The sequence below is a fragment of the Clupea harengus genome, unplaced genomic scaffold, assembly GCF_900700415.2.
Source record: "Clupea harengus unplaced genomic scaffold, Ch_v2.0.2, whole genome shotgun sequence".
NCBI classification, from domain to species: Eukaryota; Metazoa; Chordata; class Actinopteri; order Clupeiformes; family Clupeidae; genus Clupea; species Clupea harengus.
The window spans coordinates 326-20,000 of NW_024879678.1; the positions used below are offsets into that span (position 1 = coordinate 326).

The 19,675-nt window shown below is 47.2% G+C and overlaps 1 protein-coding gene across 1 annotated transcript in view; it reads right to left on the bottom strand.

The window, feature by feature from the left end:
• Positions 1-262: 262 nt before the first annotated feature.
• LOC122129815 (neural cell adhesion molecule 1-like) overlaps positions 263-19,675 on the bottom strand; it is a 50,586-nt gene continuing 31,173 nt past the window's right edge. The window contains exons 2-3 of the mRNA XM_042704536.1: positions 1,602-1,676; positions 263-537 (exon numbers count right to left, since the gene is read on the bottom strand). Of these exons, the coding sequence (XP_042560470.1) occupies positions 278-537; positions 1,602-1,676 (335 nt within the window). The 3' untranslated portion in view covers positions 263-277. The remainder of the gene's footprint in view (positions 538-1,601; positions 1,677-19,675) is intronic.

Sequence of the window (19,675 nt, forward strand, 5' to 3'; positions counted from 1 at the left end):
CCCTATTTTAACCACCGACATTCGATAGTACCCTACGTTTAGACAAAAACAGCCACGCAATTAGACCACCAATTAGAGCACCAATTAGACCACCAATTAGACCACCAATTAGACCCCCACTAGCTGTCCTGGTCACTAATGTGGAAACCAAAGGGCATTGGGAGCTCGGAGAATGATACAGTGTATTCTTTTCAGGGGTGAAAATCATCTTTTTTTCGAATCAGAACTTTTGATGTGTTATTTTTTGTCAACATTTACAACTTGTGTTTGGTGTAAACTAGTGGCAGTGAGGAGGAGGAGGAGGATGAAGAGAAAGATGATGCTTACGGAAGATCTTGACGTTGACAGTGGCCTCTCCCTCCTCGCTGCCGCGGCGCGCCACACACTTGTAGGTGCCGGCGTCGTCCAGGGTGGCGCTGTAGAGGGTGAGGGTGGACGTGGTCTCGTCGGTCCGGGTTACTGTGATGTCCGGGCGGTTCGGCTCGATCTTCTCCCCCGACGGAGAAAACCAGTCGATCTCCTTCGCACCTGCCACAACTACCAAAGAGACATGGACAGACACACACACACACACACACACACACACACACACACACACGGACAGACAGACAGACACACACACACACACACATGGACAGACACACGCACGCGCACGCAAAAAGAGAGAACATGTTTGTGGTCCATTTCCCAAAGATTAAAATGTGTGACCTCTGCTCATCCCAAACTCCAGTATGCATACTCCAGCTAATGAGCTCTCCAGTATGCATACTCTAGCTTCAGCTCTCCAGTATGCATACTCCAGCTATGAGCTCTCCAGTATGCATACTCTAGCTTCAGCTCTCCAGTATGCATACTCCAGCTATGAGCTCTCCAGTATGCATACTCCAGCTATGAGCTTTCCAGTATGCATACTCCAGCTATGAGCTCTCCAGCTAATGAGCTCTCCAGTATGCATACTCTAGCTTCAGCTCTCCAGTATGCATACTCCAGCTATGAGCTTTCCAGTATGCATACTCCAGCTATGAGCTCTCCAGCTAATGACCTCTCCAGTATGCATACTCTAGCTTCAGCTCTCCAGTATGCATACTCCAGCTATGAGCGTTCCAGTATGCATACTCCAGCTAATGAGCTCTCCAGTATGCATACTCCAGCTTCAGCTCTGTGCCCCTCAGCTGTGTGAGAGTATAGTGCAGCCTCAGCTCAATAATACACACCGCGTGTTCCCACACTAGATTACTGATGACACATTTAACACACAACTGTCAGCGCTAGTGCTAGCTGTCAGTGAGCTCCGGAGGCTATGTACAGATGTGTGTGTGTGTGTGTGTGTGTGTGTGTGTGTGTGTGTACAGATGTGTGTGTGTGTGTGTGTGTACAGATGCCTGACATGAGTATGGGTTTCCATGCACAGAGGACGTCTTCAAGTACCACACACTGAATAATATTCTAAATAATTCTGAAGATAATACACTATGACACACATGATGTGTAGATGTAGTCTTGTTATAATAACGTATAACACACATACTATCTAAATGTAATAATGCACTATAGTGCTATAATAATAATAATATTAATAATACAATGTATGACAAACATACCCTCACAGAGGAAGAATTTGCCCTCTCCCACACTGATCTCCCCCTGGGCCGGCATGATGTCCACCTGCAGAGCACCTGAAACACAGAGAACACACAACACCTCCTGTTATATAAACACACACACACACAGATGGACCCACACACACAGATGGACCCACACACAACAGATCCTACTTACACAAATAAATAAATAAATACATCCAAAGAAAAAGGATAATTTCGACTGGTCGGGAGTACCATTGTAACAGCACGCACACACACACACACACACACTCCTCCAGGTGTTCTGTGCGGTCTCCTCCTCTAAGAGCTTTACAGAGCAGTCCATCTGCACCAGCCTGCTCACACACACACACACACTCTCACATTCTCTCTCTCTCATATACACACACACACTATCTTTGACTCACACACTGAAAACACACACACACACACACATTTCTGTGTTGTGCTCCTTTGAGAGCTGTTTGGAGGAACCCATCTGCACTACCCTGCACACACACACAGACACACTCACTCTCTCTCTCTCTCACACACACTCACTCACTCTCTCTCTCTCACACACACACACTCTCTCTGACTCTCACACACACACACACACACACACACACACACACACACACTGAGTTGTATAGAGGAGCCCATCTGCAGTAGCCTCCCTCAGGTAACTATAGAAACCCCTGTTCTCCTCCTGTCACCTGCAGTAAACAGCCTCGTTGATCACCCCGACTATTTACACCTGCTTCTGTCTATACACCACTATCCTCCCACACACACACACACACACACTAATCACACATATCTACACACACTGCTGAGAGCTATCTACACACACACACACACACTGATCACACACTCATCACATATATCAAGACACACACCACTCAGAGTCATCTACACACACACACACACTCATCACACATATCTACACACACACCACTCAGAGCCATCTACACACAAGCGTGTGTGTGTGTGTGTGTGTGTGTGAGAGTGTGAGTGTGCGTGTGTGTGTGTGTGTGTGTGCGGCATGTTTCTCCACACCACTGTCAGTGTCAGCGGCCATGTCAGTCATGTGACCCGGCATGACATCAGATGGCCAGCGTGTGTCGCTCTCCCTCCTGCGGCACGCGGCACAAGCGCTGATCAAGCCCACTGAGGAAATGGAGCAGAAAACAGCTTTTTTATCGTCGCGGTGACATTTGAATTTGCATCCGATTTCACCAAAGCTCCCGAGGACTCAACACACGCGGGCGAACTCCAGCAGGAGGAGATGCCACTTTAAAGAGGCCGTTACAGGCAGGGTGGCACCAGAGGCAGCGAGGCCGTCACAGGCAGGGCGGCACCAGAGGCAGCGAGGGGAAGTGTTTTAGTCAAACACGGCGCGTGCTGACGTCCTGAGATGCCCTCTCATCTCGGAGGGAACACAGGCTTCTGGGAGAGCGGCGTGCTACCCAGTCGACATCACATCACAGAGGCAAAGCTAGGACAGGCTAGCAAGCAAACATCACATCCATATAGCCGTGGCTGAATCAATGCTAGGACAGGCTAGCACCCTATCTACATCAAAGCACTGAGTCAATGCTAGGACAGGCTAGCACCCTATCTACATCACAGCACTGAATCAATGCTAGGACAGGCTAGCACCCAAACATCACATGACTGAGTCAATGCTAAGACACTCAGTCTATGGGAGAACAGGCTAGCAACCTATATCACGCCAGTCAAACTGAGACGTGGCTACACACACACACACACACACACACACACACACACACGTGGAAGAGTGATGGTGGAGTCACATTAAACCCCTTTAGAGGAATGCCAGTAGTCTAGAGCTGTGTGTTGCTCCTGTGTTCTGTTTAGTGCCACTAGTCAATAACTCACTCCTGCAGGAGCGCATCTTCCTTCATTATCTCTCTCAGGCACAGCGGGGAACCACACACACACACACACACACACACACACACACACACACACACACACACACACACACACACACACACGCACCATCGACCCCCTCCCCCCTTGTTAGACTGAAGGATCAATACCACTGCTGATAGCATAATGATGTCATCACAGTCAGCCAGGAGAAATCTCGGAATATCTGAATATCCCGAAAACATCCATCGATCTTAGAAATTACAGCCAAGCCAAATAACAGCATAGAAAAACAACATGTGAGAGACAACAACAACAAAAGCATTACTGGAGAGAGGTGCCTGCACCGAGACTAGACTGCACACACACACACACACACACACACATACACACACACACACACACACACAGATCCATTACTGGAGAGAGCTGCCTGCACCGAGACTAGACTGCACAGATCCATTTGATTCGTGAGAACAGTGTGCTCATGTTATTCCTGAAGAAGGGGATTTAATGCAGTCTATTTCTCACCTGATGTGCATGTTGTCACACATTATAAACTCAACACCGTACCCTAGCCTAGCCTAGCACTCATTATAAACTCAACACCTTACACTAGCCTAGCACTCATGCTAAACTCAACACCTTACCCTAGCCTAGCCTAGCACTCATGCTTATGCCAATGTTTTCTTGAAGAACTACCTACATGACATAACTTGAAAGGCACAGTGCTGCATGTGTGTGTGACTGTGTGTGTGTGTGTGTGTGTGTGTGTGTGTGTGTGTGTGAGTGTGTGTGGCCATGCGGTCCCACGGGCTTCTGCTAGCCTCTCTGTTGGGTGCTAGCCAGTGAGCAGCCTGGGCAGCACAACACAGACATCCACTTCTCAAGTCTCTCAGCAGGCCACCGCCTTTAAACAATCACAGGCTCACAGTCAAGGATTGGCCCTCTGGGGCATCAATCAAACGTAAACACAAAGCCAATTGGCTGGGAGGAACAGAGGGAGGGGATGGAGATGATTGCTTGTTAGTCACTGGGTCATTAGCTGGCGTCATTAGCTGGTGTCATTAGCCTAGTAATGAACATAAACTACAGAGGTGACTCCTCCCTCTTCTCCGCCCGCCCGCCTCCTTCACACAGGTGACAGACAGGTGTGCTGCTGCCACGGTGCTCTCTGGGTCCCTGTGCAGTGCTGTGACAGACACATCCACCTCTGGCCTCTAGGTGTCCCCAGACAGATCCACCTCTGGCCTCTAGGTGTCCCCAGTCCCACTGAGGCAGGCCCTCACACCCCTCCACTGAGTGTCTCACACGGGAACAGATAATGACACTCGCTGCAAACACAGCCTACTTCTGTTTGAAGTGCGTTTCATGCGCGCCCAGCGCACTAGTACAGCAGGCGTTCACGACTACATCAAACTGATCCACTTCAGCATAATGAAGCCTCGCAGCAGCCTTTTCAGAAGTGTGACTCAACCTGTGGGGTTAACCACCGCCGTCAGCCAGCCCTGCACTTCCAAACAAGTACATTTAACTTTACCCACTTAAACTGCACCAGGCAACGACACGCTGGCCTTCTCTGACAGGCTGGCCTGCAGCCTAGACTACAGGGACGAGGAACGTGAACACGCTTTGAGGCGTACTTCAAAGCACACCTGAGACACGGGCGTAATGACCGTCTGAGAGTGACAGCTCCATTCAGATGAGGTCGCTGTAGGTTATGCGCCTAAAACAAGATGGAGGCTATTATCAGAACAACAGCGACATCAGTGACCAGCCGCTGGCAGCGAGAACAAATACAGTGAGTGTGTGAGTGTGTATAAATACCCTCCGTGACAGTGCAGTGTGTGCCCAGGGAGTTGTGTGTGCTAATGTGTGTGTGTCTCAAAGGCAGTTTCCTGCGGTTGACACAGCCGACAAGCCCACCGTGCCCCAGTGCCTTCAGTTGACAGCGCCACACAATTAGTGGCGACCGGGACTCTCATGAAAGCAATTAGTTCAGCTAACACAAGGATCAGGAACAGAGGAGTGTGTGTGTGTGTGTGTGTGCGTGTGTGTGTGTGTGTGTCATGGTGAACACTTCACTGAAGCATTGAGTAGAACTACAGAAGGAGGAGCAGGGGGAGACAGACTGACACACACACACACACACACACACACACACACACACACACACACACACACACACACAGCTGTCTGCCCAGCACAGAGCGCACTGATAGAGAAATGTAATGAGGACATTGTTATTTTATTTTTAATCTGAATGCTTATCCTGTTTGCTGAGGCCTACTCTCTTGCTGAGGCAAACCACCTGTTTTTGTACTGATAGTCATGCATACCGTTCTTCTTTCAAGGACATGTTCCGAGAACACTTCTGTAACTTCTGTAGCGATGGGATGGGAAAATAACGCCCCTTGTCTGCTCATGAAACATGTTTTTATACTCACAGAAACGCTGGCTGTGCCCAGCTTTTCTTTGGAGTTTGTTCATGATATTAGGTTGTGACACTCTTGCAAAAGATAAAGCGCTCATTAACGTCTTAATATAATTTATCTAACACGCACACGCACCCGCACCCGCACACACACACACACACACACACACACACACAGATCTGGCCCTGATGCAGTCCAGTCACGGTGGCTGTCGGCCAAGCACAGATCACAGACTCTGCCTCCCGCTCGATGTAATGCCAGGGTTTTGATGTAAACTGTGACCCCCCACCCATCGATGTAATGCCAAGGTTTGATGTGAACTATGACCCCCCCACCCATCGATGTAAACCAAGTGTCCTTACAGCAAAATATGAATCAGCACTCAACTCAAGCATCATCATGACTCATCCGATAAAGATGATGGGGAAGATTGACCATATGTCACACACACACACACACACACACACAGCCCTGCACATCTACACACACACACACACACACACACACACAGCCCTGCACATCTACACACACACACACACACACACACACACACACACACACACACACACAGCCCTGCACATCTACACACACACACACACACACACACACACACACACACACACACACACACACACACACACACACACACACACATCTGCACACACAAAGTCAAAGGACAAGCAGCGGGGTTGTCTGCCTCGCCACCTGCCATATGTCCCATCTCTCCCCTTCACCCAGTTACACATTTCATCACTCCCATCAACCCTCTCCAGCTCAACCAATCCCATGCAGCCTTGGTGACTGGAACTAAGGCTCTCAACCAATCACACGCCTCTGCTTAATCTCTGGCCCTCAGGAACACCCCTGGCTCTACAGATGATGAGGGAAGAGTGTGTGTGTGTGTAGAGTTAGGGTGAGTGTATTCTGTAGTCCTGTGTATTTAAACCCTTGTTTCTTTTGTTCCGTTCTTGGTCTGTCAGTGTACGTGCCCATGTCATGTTCGTGTGTACACACACACACACACACACACACACACACACACTGTCCTCGCTGTTTCTCCTGTTCCCGTGTGAAAACCACCTCAGTAGAGCATCCTTGTTTTGATCTCAGTCTGTGCTGGAGTGGTGTGTTTGATCTCAGCCTGTGTTGGAGTGTACACACACACACACACACACACACACACACACAGCCTGTGCTGGAGTGGTGTGTGTGGGTGCTACCCATCTGAAGTGTGACAAACACCCCCCTCCTCCCCTGGAGCTGAGCTGCTAGCGCTGGATGCTAACGTGGGAGTATTCACACTGACACACTGTGTCTGCGCACGCTGTACACTGCAAGTCATTCTGGAGAAAAGCACCAGCCCAATGACTGACGGTGAACGTTTGTCTGGCTGTCTTGGCCCAGACGGTTAGATTTGGTTTGGTTAGTCTGAGCTACACTGAGGAGGCAGAAAATGGAGAGGATCATAAATAACGATTTGCAGGTTTTCTTGTCAAGCAGGCAACCCTAGAAATGGTTTGAGAGGAAACAGCACGCCACAATCGAATCAGCATATCCAATCAATATTCCCCGGGAGCTTCTGCGGAGCGCTGGGATGTGGCGCGGCATCGCATTAGCTATTGATCTAAGGAACACACACTCTATCAGGGCGGGGGAACACACACTCTATCAGGGCGGGGGAACACACACTCTATCAGGGCGGGGGACTTGTGTGTGTGCAATGCCTCATGAGAGACACACACACACACACACACACACACACACACATACAATCTATGAGCTGTCCATTCCTGGGAGCTTTACCACCATTGCAACTGGCCTCCAGGGAAAACATAAGATCCTAGGAGCAGGAGACTGCTGGACTGGAGAACAGCTAGCATCAGGCTTACTAGTCGATCCTGCACTTCCATCCGAAAGCTTTGATGCTAACTAAGCATCAGGCCGACTAGTCGATCCTGCACTTCCATCTGATAGCTTTGATGCTAAGTGAAATAATCAGGGTGGGGATGGGGCAGGTTTCCCATCGAATGACGCCCATTATGAGGCCAGTTCCGGTTTTACGAGCCCACAGCTCTCTTGTTTGTGACTTCATAGTCTCATCCTAAAACCAGCCTATTTCCGGGGGGATTTACTGGGACTTTTCCCCTCAGAGCAGAGCCATGCTGTGTCTTCAGGAAACCAGCTCTGTGTGTTTCCATTCAAATGGTACTTGTGTCATTTTATGTGGCTAAACTTGGTGTAGCCATGCCAGTAATCTGTTCCAAATTCCCGAGGAGTCTGCCAATCTTACCCTCAAAATTACAACGACGACGACAAATCAAGCACACACACGGCAGTGACTCCATACTCAATCACCAAATGTAACACAAACGCGCCCAGAGCAGCTTCAGACCTAAAAAAAACATTCTTTGAAAAAGAGAAAAAAAAGAAGAAAAAAAATCCCCGAAGGCTTCATGCTTCCGCAGACAGATGGTTTCAACAACAAGAACACACAGTGACCAGTGAAGATGACTGCAGCCTAGAACACAGGCAAGCTTCCTATACCGCATTTATAAAACAAACCTATCTGGGCAATAACAGACTACGTGCCCATGTGATGTCGGGGAACTGCTGGAAGAAGGAGGCATCACAGTCCCATCCCTGGGCTTAATGCAGGACGTGCGCTGGGCTTAATGCAGGACGTGCGCTGGGCTTCATCACATTCCCATCCCTGGGCTTCCTCACATTCCCATCCCTGGGAAGAGATATGCCTGTCAGCGATGCTGAGTATGACAACCATTGTTTATTTGTATAACAGAACAGAATAAAGTTGGAAAGCTGCAAATCCGTCTGCTGGACGTGCGCTGGGCTTAATGATGGACGTGCGCCGGGCTTAATGCGCCGGGCTTCTGGACCGACGGCAGAGCGACTCACGCTAATGAAGACTCACTGCACTGAGAACACAACTGAAGGGACCAGTGAACATTAAACAGCCAAGGATGAAAGACTACACACACAGCCAGCCCCGAGAGGGAAGGAGGGAAGAGAGGAGAAAGAAAGGAGTGAGAAGAGGAAGGGGGAGAGGAGAGAGAGGAAGGGATAGAGGGAGGAGGAAGGGGAGAGAGAGGGAGGGATAGAGGGAGGAGGAAGGGGAAGAGGAGAGAGAGGGAGGGATAGAGGGAAGAAAGAGATGGAGGCACAGTAAGAAGAGGAAGGGGGAGAGGAGAGAGAGGGAGGGATAGAGGGAGGAGGAAGGGGAAGAGGAGAGAGAGGGAGGGATAGAGGCAGGAGAGAGATGGAGGCACAGTGAGAAGAGGAAGGGGGATAGGAGTGATGGGATAGGAGTGATGTTGTGCTCAGGGGGACAGGCAGGACACAGACATCAGACAGGACACAGACATCAGAGGGACACAGACATCAGAGGGACACAGACATCAGGCAGGACACAGACATCAGACAGGACACAGACATCAGAGGGACACAGACATCGGAGGGACACAGACATCAGAGGGACACAGACATCAGACAGGACACAGACATCAGACAGGACACAGACATCAGAGGGACACAGACATCAGAGGGACACAGACATCGGAGGGACACAGACATCAGAGGGACACAGACATCAGAGGGACACAGACATCGGAGGGACACAGACATCAGAGGGACACAGACAGGACACAGACACCAGAGGGACACAGACAGGACACAGACATCAGAGGGACACAGACATCAGAGGGACACAGACATCGGAGGGACACAGACAGGACACAGACATCGGAGGGACACAGACATCAGAGGGACACAGACATCAGAGGGACACAGACAGGACACAGACGCGCACCATCAGGACCCGCAGCCACTCCAGCATCATCTGCATGACCCTCCCTTCATTCCCTGCGCTCTGAAAACAGGCCGTTGATGCTAATGCAGAGTCATTGTTTATCTGAAGTGGGTAGAGACAGTAACCCCATTCAATATGAATAATATAGATAGAGATATAGATATATCCGATTCAATATGAATAATATAGATATACAGTAGATCTAGATACCGACTGTAGGCAGACAACACAAGCCAGCATCACAGGCACAGCACAGTGCATATTGAAAGTGCCCCTCTTGCTTGACTAGGATTCTGTGGCCTGATCTATCACAGGTCTAAGCATCATTGGAGACAGGCATGGATGACCTGGAGACACTCTGATCTATCACACACACACACACACACACACACACACACACACACACACACACACACACACACACACACACACACACACACACACACACACACACACTCATGACCTGGAGATACTCTGATCTATCACAGGTCTAAGCATCGTTGGATACAGGCATGGATGACCTGGAGACACTCTGATCTATCACACACACACACACACACACACACACACACATGACCTGGAGATACTCTGATCTATCACAGGTCTAAGCATCGTTGGATACAGGCATGGATGACCTGGAGACACTCTGATCTATCACACACACACACACACACACACACACACACACACACTCATGACCTGGAGATACTCTGATCTATCACAGGTCTAAGCATCGTTGGATACAGGCATGGATGACCTGGAGATACTCTGATCTATCACACACACACACACACACACACACACACACACACTCATGACCTGGAGATACTCGTAGACGCCATGCTGTGGGGGAAAAACATGAAATACGCAAACGAGGAGGTTATTCAGCACACGCTGATGTGCTAATTAACTGTGTGTGTGTGTGTGTGTGTGGGGGGGGGGGTGTGTGTGTGTGTGGGCAACTTTTGATTCCTCAATTTTGATTTGAAAAGTGGGTGGTTTGAGCAAGAGTATTTTGGTGCAGCGGTGCAGACACATCAAAACAGGAATCAAATGCAGAGTAGGGGAGGCCCTTCACAGCTCCGCCATGTTCCCTGCTTCACAACTAGAAAGAGAATTATAAACACAAGCCCGCCGTTCACTGACCAGCCGAGAAGAAAGTTCAGAAGCACATTCTACCCTAGTCGTCTGATCTTAGTTCACAGTTAGTTTCACACTTACACAGCAGAATTATTTGGTAGCTATGCTATCCTATGCTATGCTATGCTATCCTATCTGTTAGATAAATTATTATAAAGACGTTAATATTAATGAGACAGAGACCAGCAATCAGAATTTCAATCAGCGCAAAAAAGCGCAAGACAGTCAATGTTCGACTGTGGTGTTTGCAATAAATGACTCGAGAAAGTCTTCTAAATGAATGATTCCTTGAATCATTGAATCGGTAGCGCTCATACAAGAATAATTGATCTTGGCGATTGCAAAGAACCCTCTCCCTCCGCTAATCTTATTAACTATCTAATATCAGTCCTTGGTCAATGGGATCCCTCCTTTTTCCGGGGGTCTGGCAAGCTTATCCAGCTACACTTAAGTTAGCCTGCCCTGGAGCAGGTTAGTGCTAATCGATATGTAACTATGGTGATTCATCAAAAGTTGCTTCCACGAACCAAAAAGAGGGGAGTTTTTTATCTTAGCCTGAAAATTAGCTCGCTAAACCGCTTAGCGAGCTACGACGAATACCCCCCTGACGTCCTCTTTTACCCGGACATAAAACAAATTTCGAGACCTAAAAAATGCGTCCGGCAGGGATTCCAAAAGCGTCCGGGATTTTGCCTCGTCGGATATTTGTGTTTCTCTGGGTCTTTCACAAACTAGTTACTACAAAGTTTTGGAAAGGGTATCTCCCTTTCATTCCACCTTTTTGCGCGAGCTCTGACTGTAGAGAGGACTGTCATTGGTCAACCGCCTTCCCAGTGTTGCCAGATATGATAATTATCCTCCAAACTGAGCCTTTGATACGATACGCCATTTCCAGTCTGGCAACACTGCGCACCTGGCCGCCTCCACTAGTTTCATCGTTTACAATAGTAAATGACATCTGCATGTAAAAAAAACAGCTGGTATCGGCGCTCACAATGCTTACGGTACTTCAAAAAAATGGGCATCGTCGGTGTTTTGTTATTTGAGTACCGAAAGGTACCGTAAGTATCGGTTCTCGTGACATCCCTAGTCACAACCAAATATCATGAACAAACTCCAAAGATGAGCTGGGCGCAGCCAGTGTATAAAGTTCATATAGTTCCTCAAAACATGTTTCATAAGCAGGCACGGGACATTATTCTGAGACGAGACATTTCCCTTGTCTGACCCAAAATGTCACGATCATTCATACCGCAAGAGTTGGTTCCTTAATTCAGTACATGTAAGCTTTCAGATTAAAAATAGAATAACAATGTATTACATTTCTCTATCACTATCCTATCCTATGCTATGCTATGCTATGCTATGCTATCCTATGCTATGCTTCAGTTGAAATATGGGCTTAACGTCTGTTTGGTTGGAAGGTTGGCAGGTTATCTCAGGTTTGCTTCTTTGTGAGTGTGTGTTGTGTGTGTCGTGTGTGTGTAGTGTGTGTAGTGTGTGTCGTGTGTGTGTTGTGTGTGTGTGTCGTGTGTGTTGGTTGAAACTACAATGGCTCTGCTGTCTGTATCTCATCAGAGCTGTAGTGCAGTTTCCTCGTGTCCTCTGTGGACAGTAGTGAGGGACCAGAGCGTGTGTGTGTGATGTGTGAGGGAGTGAGTGTGTGTGTGTGATGTGTGAGGGAGTGAGTGTGTGTGTGTGATGTGTGAGGGAGTGAGTGTGTGTGTGATGTGTGAGGGAGTGAGTGTGTGTGTGTGATGTGTGAGGGAGTGAGTGTGTGTGTCAGGTCCTCTGTGGACAGTAGTGATGGACCAGAGCGTCACTCAATCAGGTTATTACTGGAGGTGAACGAGTCCTAATTAGGGACCTGCGCTCTCACGACACACACGACACACACACCACACACACAAGCCCTAATTAGGGACCTGCCTGCGCTCTCTTTCTCTCTCAGAGGTACGGCAGTCTTTCATCTCCGTGAGTCATATCTCACTCCGTATAATCAATCCTCAAGAGCCAATACATCAGCAACGTCGATCAATACATCAGCAGAGTCGATCAATACATGTGTGTGTGTGTGTGTGTGTGTCGATCAATACATCAGCAGGGTGCAGTGTTTCCCCTAGGTTTACAGCTTTGGGGGGGGGGGGGGGGGGGGGGGGGGGGGGGGAATCATGCGCTTAAAGGAATCATGGTGTTCATGTGTTTCTTTTAATGACAGCAGTCAATATAACAACTGAACAATTATTTTAACTGTACATTGAACTAAACATGTCTATTTATGACAATTATCCCCAAAGTGTGCAGCTTTTGTCACTGCAGTTTACCTTTTTGGCCTTCTGGAAGAAAATGTTTTGAGATATTTGCGGCCTGAGGCTGCGTTCACACTTGACTTCTTTTTTTCGACTGCCAGCGCCTTTTTTACATGCAACTCTATGGGAAAAGGCAAAAGGCGGACGCCTTTTCAAAAAGCGGCCGCCTTTTAAAAACTTCTAAAAAAGCGCAACCCCTGACGCCTTTTTGAGTTCAATTTTCTCAACTTTTCAGAAAAGCGCTGGGTGACGTCAAGCGCCTTTTTGACAGCTGACCAATCAGGACGAGGAGAGTAGGTACCAGCGTACCTTCCCTAGTAACCTACTGCCTTAGTTTAAAAAAAATGGCGGACCAAACTCCGTAGTTCATCGTATTTGTACCTAGAAGTTTTTAGTTTTACTTATTTTTGCTTAGATTTTTAGAAAGTTACCGAGAAATACACACCGTACAATATAAAAACCCCATTATTGTAACTGAAAACTACGTGTAAGAGGATTTGCGAGGTGTCTGAGCTACCTAGCTCATGTTAGCATGCTACTAGCCGTTAGTGATTAGCAATTCCTCTGTGTTTTTGCAAAGCATCTGCCCCAACTTTCTTTTCCCGACATTTACATTTATCTTGTACATAATCCATCCCCATAAACCAGAGATTTAAAGAGTACAGAAACTCTCCTGAGCAGGCAAGAGTGCCAATATGGGCTAACGAGTTGTAGCTAAAGCCCTGGCTAAAGGGCTAAACAGCTCGCTAGCTATTAGCACTCTAGCTTGCTCAGTAGAGTGCTAAGACACAGCAATTATTCACGATTGTATCAACGTGCTGCATTTCACTTAACAGGTCAGTCATTTCCTAAATCTTTAGGAATAGAATACAATTGTATATCTGGTTGGCGCATTCAACAGCACAACATATCCCCAAGAGCTTTGAACTTTCTGTGGGTTGTGACCATAGGTTGTGACCGTAATGTGTCTGTGTCGGACACAAATATGGCGACGCTTAAATACAGTGACGTCACATGGTATCCATGAATTCTGAAGCGCCCAAAAGGCGCTCAAAAGGCGCTGAAGGCAGCGCTTTTTTCTAAAAAAGAAGTCAAATGTGAACGCGGCCTAAAATTCCTGATTTCGCAGGAGCTTTTCCAAAAAGTTGCGATGAAAGTTTTTATTTGTAGGTGTTTTTTGCAATGAAATTGCCGAAAACAAGTGAAAGTTGGGATATAAAGTTGCGAATTGTCCTCTTTGTAATTATAATTGAATTATTTGTTGAAAAATAACTGATTAATAAACAAACATTAATTCATCAAGAACAAAACGATTGAGAAATGGTCCTTTTAATAACCTCACCAATATGCCAAACAAAAGATTACCAGGACAAAAATGTAGCAGAATAGGCTTTACTTATCCACAACGAAGTGCACATGTTGGCATTACAAAAGGACCATCAGTAAGACTGAATAAAATGTTATGAATGTCTCAGGCTTCATATGACGAAAAAAAACCAGCCTGTGTCACTATGATCTGTCTCGTCATCTAATGTCCTGCCTGTGTTTCTGCCGTTCTCATTCTATGCTTATCAATCTGTTTTGCTATCCTTGTTTATTTATTTTATCCGTTTAGGTGTTAATGTTCAATTTCATATATTAATTTAAAGTCGTCCAATTTAAAAAGTCATCCATTCTTCAACACTAGCTGCTACCTTATCTTCAAACAGAAAGTAACGTTAAATCTCCATGGTAACAGCTCTTGAGGGTTTGGGAAATAATCAGATGTATTGCTTCCTTCATTATTCACAGCAAAATAAATAATGTTCATTACATGTCATAGATTTATTACCAGACTCTATGTAAAAAGGGCCACGCACAACTGGCGGAAAATGATAAAAAATGGAAGCCAGATCTATTTCTGAATTTTCGGTGCGGACATGGGCGTACGTTCTGTTTCCACGTCTGTTGTAGCCATTCTCATTAGGCCTCATTCTCGACCCTACCTAGGAAAAGATCGCTGGATTCATGAACGCCTGGAAATGTGTTTTTTAAAGCTTAAGTGTCCGTAGCTGTGCACTGATTCTTAAGCCCAATTCTGTCCGCTGGTGGGAGCGTGCTCACCTGTGTGTGCGCGCACGTGTCTGTGTGTGTGTTTGTGCGCATCGTAGCGGAACTCCGCCATGCGTGATACAGAGAGCAGAGAATTGTAATCGCGCGACCATGTAGAGACAGAAATTACATGCCGTCGTGTAAATAAGATAAATAACATAAGGCTATTTATTTTGTTTAATAAAATAACAAGCTATAGACCTGTTCTATAGGAAAGGTAATCTTAAATGACTTCCGTTGTGATCTGGCGCTTTATAGAAAATAAAATTGAACAAAATTAACTTGACCTTCCAGGAGGGGCGGGGGGGGTGCCGTTGGGGGGGCGGGGCGCCCCCCTAATATAACGGTAGGGGAAACACTGGGGTGGATGAATACAGGAGGGTCGATCAGAAACACGGAGGAGAGGCCACTGGTCAAGGATGAGCGTCTCTTCTGGGAGGGAGTGAATGTGTGTGTGATGTGTGAGAGAGTGAGTGTGTGAGGGAGTGAGTGTGTGTGTGTGATGTGTGAGAGAGTGAGTGTGTGAGGGAGTGAGTGTGTGTGTGTGTGATGTGTGAGAAAGTGAGTGTGTGTGATGTGTGAGGGAGTGAGTGAGTGTGTGTGTGATGTGTGAGTGACAGTGAGTGTGTGTGTGAGGGAGTGAGTGTGTGTGATGTATGAGGGAGTGAGTGAGTGTGTGTGATGTGTGAGGGAGTGGGTGTGTATGTGTGGTGTGTGTGTGTGTGTGTGTGTGTGTGTGTGATGTGTGAGTGAGTGTGTGTGTATTAGCATTCAAAAGCTTGAATGTTGACAGACCTCAGAAAAGAGCATCTCTGTCAATGAGAATATGAGAATCACTCGTAGCAACCAAGGGACAGAACAACTCAAATAGAGTATTAAACAGAATGTTCCAACACTAAAGCAGCTGTGTGTGTGTGTGTGTGTGTGTGTGTGTGTGTGTGTGTGTGTGTGTGTGTGTGTGTGTGTGTGTGTGTGTGTGTGTGTGTGTGTATGTGTGGGGGTTTAAGCAGGTCTCTGTGTGTGTGGGGGGGGGGGGGGGGGGGAGGAAAGCAGGTCTGTGTGTGTGTGTGTGTGTGTGTGGGTGTGTGTGTGTGTGTGTGTGTGTGTGTGGGGGTGTGTCTGTGTGTGTGTGTGTGGGGGGGTTTAAGCAGGTCTGGAACAAACAAACCTCCTCACTGTGCTGCTGCTGCTACATCATTGATGAGGAGGAAACAATGGCTACAGATCCACTGCACTCTGCCCAGCCCTGTGTGTGTTTGTGTGTGTGTGTGTGTGTGTGTGTGTGTGTGTGTGTGTGTGTGTGTGTGTGTGTGTGGAAGGGGGTTGTTGATGGTAGTTGTGTGGAGTGGATCTGTGGTATATGAATTAGGCTGCAAAGAGGGCGTCCTTCTGAAATACTTGTTTGTCTGTGTTCTGAGGTGGCGGTAAAATGCTGCTCTCTCGTGAATATTCTCCCAAACAAACACTTTCAACTGACTGAAAAGCCTGATTCATGTAGGTCAAGATAGAGAGCGTGTGTGTGTGTGTGTGTGTGTGTGTATATGTGTGTGTAAGAGGCATGCTTTTAGCCTTTTTGTGTGCAGCACTTTCAGTAGGAAGTAATATATCACCTCGTTAAATTCTCTCTTTGATTGGATGGTTGCTTGGTAACAACAAATGGAAAGGGCCTGCGACTCTCTTTGCGATTGCGATTTAATATGAAAAAATTCCAACAAATCGTAATGGATGATTTCAATATGACCAACACAATATTAGATACATTTAGTGTAAAATATTATTTCCCACAATTAAAATTTTTATTTAACTGCTCATTACAGAATCAAGAACAACAAATCGGTGGCTTTGCCACTGTGCATTTAAGTAATTTAAACAAAGTCATTGTAAGAATAAACACAAGGCATGCACTTTTTAAACACTGTGTGCAAAATGTACCATCTTAAGAAAAAAAAAAAAATACATTTTTAAGTTCTAATATTAAAAAAATATATATATATATATATATATAATTTTTTTTAGATCACGTTTTTAATCGCGAACGTTGCGGTTAGAAAATCGCGTTGTATCATATCGCGATTAAATCGCAAATGCAATTAATCGTTCAGCCCTAGTACGGTGTGTGGTGTGTGGTGTGTACGGTGTGTGTGAGTGTGTGTGTGTGTGTGTGTGTGTGGTGTGGGCTGCATGTGTTATAGGCTTTGCCTTCTTTGGCAGTGTGGCCTTTAGAGCGGCCTCTTCTTTGCATGCTAATGAGCCCCGGAGCAAACAGACCTAATTACAGACATGCTGAAGGTTAACACATGCACACACACACTCACACACACACACACACACACACACACACACACACACACACACACACACACACACACAGAGTTTACACTGTAAACAACACGGAGGAATGACACTATCAGAATGAGCTTAAACTGTAAACAACACTATCAGAATGACACTATCAGAATGAGCTTACACTGTAAACAACACTATCAGAATGACACTATCAGAATTACACTATCAGAATGAGCTTACACTGTAAACAACACTATCAGAATGAGCTTAAACTGTAAACAACACGGAGGAATGACACTATCAGAATGAGCTTACACTGTAAACAACACTATCAGAATGACACTATCAGAATGAGCTTACACTGTAAACAACACTATCAGAATGACACTATCAGAATGAGCTTACACTGTAAACAACACTATCAGAATGACACTATCAGAATGAGCTTACACTGTAAACAACATTATCAGAATGACACTATCAGAATGAGCTTACACTGTAAACAACATTATCAGAATGACACTATCAGAACGAGCTTAGGAACCGGGCGGGGCGGGGCAGCTTCCAGGATGGGTGTGTGTGGTTGTCATGGCAGCGTGCTGAGGATGAGGCTGTGCAGATGCAGGAGCACTGGGCTTACAGTAATGTCCCTATTGTGTGTGTGTGCGTGTGTGTGTGGTGTGTGTGAGCGTGTGTTTGTGTGTGCGTGTGTGTGTGAGAGTTTGTGAGTGTGTGGGAGAGTGTGTGTAAGACAGAGTGTGTGAGAGTGTGTGTGTGAGAGTGTGTGTCTGTGAGTGTGTATGTGCGTGCGTGTGTGAGAGTGTGTGTGCGTGTGTATGTGCGTGCGTGTGTGTGAGTGTGTGTGTATGAGAGAGTGTGTGTAAGAGTGTGTGTGTGTGTGAGGGAGTGTGTGTGTGTGGGTGACAGTGTGTGTGAAAGTGTGTGTGAGAGAGAGTGTGTGAGAGAGAGTGTGTGTGTGAAAGTGTGCATGTGTGTGTGTGTGTGAGAGTGTGTGTGTGTGTGTGTGTGTGTGTGTGTGTGTGTGTGTGAGAGTGTGTGTGTGAGAGAGGTGGTGTTATGGTCTATGGCCAGCGCTGCTGCTGCTAGGCGACAGGAGACACCTGATACGCTACGCTGCTATCCGCCTAAGCTGATTACCCCAGAGGGCTGCTGGCAGCGCCACGACCGAGCCAGAGCCGTGCCAGAGCCGAGCCAGAGCCGGGCCAGATGGACCCTGTGCTCAGCTTCCTGAGGGGAACCTCTCTCAGCATGTCTGCTGGACTGGATCAGTTCAAACACACAGCTTGACTCTCTCTCTCTCTCTCACTCTCTCTCTCACTCTCACTCTCTCTCTCACTCTCACTGTTTGTCTCCCTCTTTATATTTATCTCTCTGTCTCCCCCTCTTGTGTCATAGCTCTCCCTCTGTCCTTCTCTACCTCTCTCTCCCTCGGTCCTTCTCTACCTCTCTCTTCCTCTGTCCTTCTCTACCTCTCTCCCTCTGTCCTTCTCTCCCTCTCTCTTCCTCTGTACTTCTCTACCTTACTCTTCCTCTGTATTTCTCTCTCTCTCTCTCTCCCTCTCCCTCTGTACTTCGCTCTCTCTCTCTCTGCTTCTCTGGCCCCTGAAGTCCTGTGATCACTGGAGTGTTTCTGTCTTCTGTGGCGTCTTCATGCAGCGTGTGGGTGTCTGCTGTTGTGTGTGAGCTAATGAGGATGAAGGTTTTAAAAGCATGACGGCGGCTGATAATAACTCAGCATTGATAATGCAGCATAAACACTACAGCAGCTGACATGTCGACTACTCTGCCAAAACATCAAACCCCAGAGCTGCTAGCCTACTGCAATGGAGCCTAGAGGTCATAGGGCTTACCACCACTACACCATACCAACGCTACACCACACCACCGCTACACCATACCACCGCTACACCACACCACCGCTACACCACCGCTACACCACACCAACGCTACACCACCGCTACACCACCTCTACACCACACCATCGCTACACCACACCACCGCTACACCACACCAACGCTACACCACCTCTACACCACACCATCGCTACACCACACCACCGCTACACCACACCACCTCTACACCATACCATCG